Raw genomic sequence first — 6,242 nt, 5'->3', positions numbered from 1 at the left:
TTCTCTTAGGAAATAACTCTCTTGCCTTTTCCTCTCCAAGTAATATCATTTATCTTTAATGTAAACTTTCTGATAAATATATTACTTCTTCTTCAAGCTTAACAAGCCCACGGACATCACAAAACACGAACTCCAACTCAGCCCATCTTCATGACACACACATGTACTACCTCCTGTAGTACTTCACGAACTGATACAGAATATACATCTTCAATCTCCCCCTTTTTGACTATGCATGTGAACTCATCACCTCTGGACATAAGACCACGTCTTCAATCTCCCCCTATGAGTCACATCATGGTCAAAAACTAATATGAAGATCTATATCCTCCAAAGTAAGGAGGAAATCCCATTCCACCATCTCCACACTGATCATATCTCCTAGACCACGTATTCATGAGCCCAAATCTTCCATGATTAGCTCTTTGAACTGGCTTGAAACACTCACGTCGAATATGCCCTTGAACTCCACAAGAATAACATATAGGACCATGACTCCTCATACCATAAGCACCATAAGCACCATAAGCTTGCACCATCTGATTCTTCTCCCTCAACAACTTGAAACACCTTGGCCTAATGTGTCCAACAACACCACAGTGATGACAAACAGGCCGCCACTTTCGTTGAGCTGCACTCTTCAATCCAGAAACTCTCTCTGGAGCAGTCGCCGTAGCAGTTGCCGTAGTAGTACGCGTAGCAGTCGCGTTCTTCACATCAGTTGCAGTCTTTACTGCAGTCTTTCCATTGGATGCCTTCTCTGCAGACACCTTAACCTCTGGCTCTGTAGCAGACGTAGCTAAATCCCTTGTTTTCCCTGCTGATACAAAAACACCTTCAGCTTTAGAACATTCTCCTTGATATCCAAGGCCACATCGATCACTCTTTCCAATACTGAGAATATGATCTAGCTGCTTCGTCCCACCATTCAGCATCTTCAAACCCTTTTGAGTCTCCGCAAGTTGAGCACCAGCCTGTCGTGCTTCTTCTTCTTTCTCTGAGGCATATTTAAGTGCTTCAGCAACTTCAGCTTCTAGCTTAGCTTTCTCCTTAGCAAACTGTGAATTAGCATCAACCTGCTTGAGCCAATTCTCATACAGCCTCTCATATTTCCCAGCAAGATCAAAGTCTCCATCATCATCATCACTTACAGCATCATCATCACCTCCACATGAAGACCCTGACGCAGACGCTGACGCAGATCCCGTCGCAGATTCCGTCTTAGAACTAGGCACAAAAGTTGTGAACGCCACCAAGTTCTTCAACTCCTCACCATCATCTGAATCAGTACCAGATTCATCCTTCTTCTTTAACTTCAGTAAATTCCCACATTCTTTGCGGACATGGCCAAATCCATTGCATTCATAGCATTGTACCCTTGATGATGATCTGCCTGAATCACTTCTTCTTGCATTCTTCATCCTCTCTTCTCTGCGCTTCAGAAAGCCAACAAAATCTCTTGACAGCAACACCATAGGATCTTCAGAAGATGAACTCTTCAAAGCAATTCCATGCGGATCTTCTTTGCTTTTCACCTTTCCTCCATGTAATCTACTCAGCTCAAAAGCTTGAAGAATCCCAACAAACTCATCAAAAGGCATCTCATCCAGATTGTGAGCTTCTTCTACAGCAGAGATCTTTGACTCAAACTTGGATGGCAACGATCTCTTCAGCTTCTTCACCAGCTTCTTGTCCTTGTACTACTTTCCAAGTGCAAAACATTCATTGGAAATATCACACAACTTAGCACTAAACTGAGCCACGGTTTCCTCTTCATCCATCCTCAGATTCTCAAAACTTGATGCTAACATATCCAGCTTGGTACGCTTCACACTTGTAGTACCTTCAAACATATTCTCCAAAGTCTTCCATGCCTTCTGAGCTGAAGCACATTGAGAAATCAACTTGAAGTAGCTCGCATCAATAGTATTGTAAATTGCAGTCTTCGCCTTAGAGTTGCAACTTGAAGCCTTCTTCTCTGCAGCAGTCCACTTGTCTCTTGGCTTAAGAACTTCAACCTTCTCATCATCAAGCATCACCGGAGGACTCCAACCAGCTTCAATAGAACTCCAACAATCCTCATCAAGCCCACTGATAAAAGCTTGCATACGAACCTTCCAATATCCATAATTGGATGAATCAAGACGTGGGGGTTTTGTCATAGACGTTCCCTCTTGATATGCCGCCATCACAAACTCTGTTCTTCTTCCTGACGCAGTCTCTGTCACTCACCTTGATCTACTCGAAACTAAGTCGTTAACTCTATCGAGCCCCGCTCTGATACCACTTGTTGATGTAGTGAGGGCAGAGAAATAATAGCAGAAAGTAAAACACACAAGTTTATCTTTTCGAATTCACTAGAACAAGAGAGTCTTACACCAATCTTTTCTATTACAAGAATCTTTTAGGATTAGCCTCAATCCTAAGCTAAAACTCACCCTAGAGTCTAGACTTCTGTTTATCAGGATCCTCCAAACCCCGAGCTAAACTCCCTCTGAGTCTAGGCTTCAATCTTCTACTTCTCGAAAGTACTTCACCAACTACGTCAACACCTAACGCAGAGCAGTGACACCAAAGGCTTGATCACACAAGCAACACCAGAACGATCTCTCAACTGTTTTTCTTTTTAGCAGAGACACCTTTCTCTATGGAGGCACGTCCTCCTTGTATAGATAACCAGAACTTGCTCCTCAAGTTCTTCCAAAAGCAACTTAAGTAACTTTCCTTTTTCTCTTAGGAAATAACTCTCTTGCCTTTTCCTCTCCAAGTAATATCATTTATCTTTAATGTAAACTTTCTGATAAATATATTACTTCTTCTTCAAGCTTAACAAGCCCACGGACATCACAAAACACGAACTCCAACTCAGCCCATCTTCATGACACACACATGTACTACCTCCTGTAATACTTCACGAACTGATACAGAATATACATCTTCATTATTAACAAAAATAGAAATAAATATTTATTGATTTGGTAATGTTTTACATGATATGTATAGGCAAATTCAATCAAAATTCCAAAATGTCTATGAAAAAATAACAACGCACAGAATTTCACCCAAAAAATAATAATAGAATAATTTATTTACTAGATTGATATCTTTAAAAATATGATTACTATTCATGACAACAAACTGAAATTTATTTAGTATTTTTCATGAACTCAAATTGTTAACTAATTTGAAATTTTGTATCGAACCTAAAGCTTAAACATGAAATATAAACTCATTCACAAATCACGAACAAAAAAGTATCCACTATAATTATTCAATATTCAATAGCGTATGTGATATATATTTTATTTTATTTTTTGAAAAATATATGTGATTTTTCTTTGTAACTTATTTCTCGAAAACATAGTCTTTATTCATTGTATTACTTTAACTGACGTAATAATGATATAGATAACTAGTTCTATTTCTCATAACAATTATAGTAATTATAGGTTAAAAAAAAACAATTATAGTAATTATGCTTGATGAGTTATAGATTCAAAGAATCGTAATTATCCGTTCTCTTGTTAGTTTCGCAAATATCTTTTTTTTCTAGCTCATATGACGATCCAAAAATTGTCCCTTTTCTGTTAAAGTCCAATAATTTATTTTTCAAGTTGAAGTAATTTATACGAATATTTTAAAGAAAAATTGCATTCCATACACACAACTTTTATGCATAATTAAGGATATACCAAAATCAATATGTATACACTGTATATTTTTTTTTAATGTCTGTGTTACCCCTAATACTCTCTCTCTCCCTGACGACATCTCCATCTCTATGTTAAACTTATTCTCACCCACCACCAACACCCACCCCTTCTTCACCATCAGTATCCCTTCTGGTCCATGACCACCACCAACACCACCCCCAGAGCCCCGAAAACTCAACTCCGACCACCGTCCATGGCTCCTTCAGCACGTCCCTTCCCACCCCCGCGCGTCACCATAGCTCTCCCTCCGCCGTCTCACGGTCTCAGTCGCCGCCTCCTCTCCCACAAGTGATCCGCCTCCTCGACGCCGAGCTCCCTCCGCTCCTCCGTCTCCCCTCTCTGTTCTCCTCCACCTTCTTCTTCTCTCACCTCCACCACCGAGTGTCTCCACCTTCTCCCGTCCCGAGTTCTTGTCTCCCGCCAGCAAAAATCATTGACAACAAAAGCTCCCTTTTTGGAGTTGGAGATTTAGATTGATAGGAGGAATTAGGGATTTGGAGAATTGGGTAACAAAAAAAGGATGCAGCTTCACATATCGCCTAGCATGAGGTCGTCTCCCGCCTCCTCCACGTCTGCCATGACGTCGTCTCCTGCAACCCCGAGCTCTTCTCCAGCTCTCTTCTCCTCCGCTGCAGATCTCTCTCCCCCGTCAAATTGTAATTTGTTTGTGAAAAAAGGACAGTATAGAAAAACTATTATTAATTTGCTACAGTATTCTACCATCTTAGAAAAAAATGGTATATCCTTAATATTGACTTCTTTTAGTTATTCCCAGCAAATTAACTCTATTTTAAAAGCTCAGAAAAAGTTTTTAAAAAGGGGAAAGTGCTAAAACAACCTACCCAAGTTGCGTTACACACTACGTATCTTTCTCCCCACACACAAAAATGGGGAAATATATTCTTTTTCATTTCCATATTCTACAAAACAATATTTTCGTTTTAATTCTTGTGATTAAGAAAATGAAAACAATGCAATTTTGTTTTTCCAACTCCTTTATAGTTTCATTTGCCCATTTTCCCTTTATATTTTCTTCATCATATTCCTAACCTTTCTCCCCAACTTCTCTGTTCATCGTTTTCTCTCTCTCTAGTTATAATAAATATCTTCACATAGCATTCATCTCTAAAAAAAACCATTCAAGATCAAATAAAGGGTTTAATTAAGGTTTCTTGAAGGGACAAAAAATGGAGACGTTTTGTGGGTTTCAGAAGGAAGAAGAGCAGATGGATTTACCTCCAGGGTTCAGGTTTCATCCAACAGATGAAGAACTCATAAGTCACTATCTCCACAAGAAGGTTCTTGACATCAGCTTCTCAGCCAAAGCTATTGGTGAAGTTGACTTGAACAAATCTGAGCCATGGGAGTTACCATGTAATATTTCAAGATCACCATGATATCACGTTTTAACATTTTCTTTTGTATGCTTCTTGAAACCTAACGTTGTGGGGGATTGTTTTATACAGGGATGGCAAAAATGGGTGAGAAGGAATGGTACTTCTTCTGTGTGAGGGACAGAAAATATCCAACCGGTTTGAGGACTAACCGCGCGACTGAAGCCGGTTATTGGAAGGCAACCGGGAAGGATAAGGAGATTTACCGTGGTAAATCCCTTGTCGGGATGAAGAAGACACTTGTTTTCTATAGAGGCAGGGCTCCCAAAGGTCAGAAAACAAACTGGGTGATGCATGAGTATAGGCTTGAAGGCAAACTCTCTGCCCATAATTTACCTAAAACCGCAAAGGTAACACCCAAGTCCCAACAATTACTCTGTCTTTTTTTACATATAAAACCCCTTTTGTTTGATAATTTTGGTTGGGTTTTGTCAGAATGAATGGGTGATATGTAGGGTGTTCCAGAAGAGTGCTGGAGGAAAGAAGATCCCTATTTCGAGTCTAATCCGTATCGGTACACTTGGAACCGACTTTAGCCCTTCCCTTATGCCTTCTCTAACCGATGCTTCACCTTTCAACGATAAAACCAAAACAGAACCGGTTTACGTGCCCTGCTTCTCCAACCAAACTGATCAAGCCCAAGGAAACACACTTAATTGTTTCAGCAGCCCTGACATTTTCCACAGGATTCCACTCTACCAAACTCAATCCCTCCAGGTCTCTGGTAATCTACAGAGTCCCATTCTCGGTCAAGAACATTCGGTTCTACATGCTGTGATTGATAACAACAGAAGGCAGAATCTCAAAGTGATGAGTGTCTCACAAGAAACCGCAGTTTCTACTGACATGAATACTGATATTTCGTCGGATTTTGAATACGGTAAAAGACATGCTCAAGAAGATCCATCTTCCTCGGCTGGACCTGTTGATCTTGAACCTTTCTGGAATTACTGAAGAAGATTCAAGAGTAGTGTTCACTAATTTACTGTCATAAAAAAAGTAAGAAAACAATTTCAGCTTTTGTCTGGTGTGTCAACGTTTGTATAGATTATTACAATCTCAACTTCCACTATATGTTATACTCAAAAAGAAACTTAAAATATAGTTTGGTACTGTTGCTTGCTTGAAAGTGAGG

At 39.8% G+C, this 6,242-nt stretch overlaps 1 protein-coding gene across 1 annotated transcript; it reads left to right on the top strand.

Annotated features, from left to right (window-relative positions):
- The first annotated feature begins 3,679 nt into the window (after positions 1-3,679).
- On the top strand, positions 3,680-6,216 carry LOC108831633 (NAC domain-containing protein 100). The gene is made up of 3 exons (XM_018605153.2): positions 3,680-5,087; positions 5,180-5,457; positions 5,543-6,216. The coding sequence occupies exons 1-3, from the start codon at positions 4,901-4,903 to the stop codon at positions 6,059-6,061; spliced, it is 984 nt and encodes a 327-aa protein (XP_018460655.1). The 5' UTR covers positions 3,680-4,900; the 3' UTR covers positions 6,062-6,216.
- Positions 6,217-6,242: the final 26 nt, after the last annotated feature.

Source organism: Raphanus sativus, unplaced genomic scaffold, assembly GCF_000801105.2.
Source record: "Raphanus sativus cultivar WK10039 unplaced genomic scaffold, ASM80110v3 Scaffold3343, whole genome shotgun sequence".
NCBI lineage: Eukaryota > Viridiplantae > Streptophyta > Magnoliopsida > Brassicales > Brassicaceae > Raphanus > Raphanus sativus.
The sequence above is the reverse complement of the archived record's forward strand: the minus strand, read 5'-3'. Positions and strand labels throughout refer to the sequence as shown.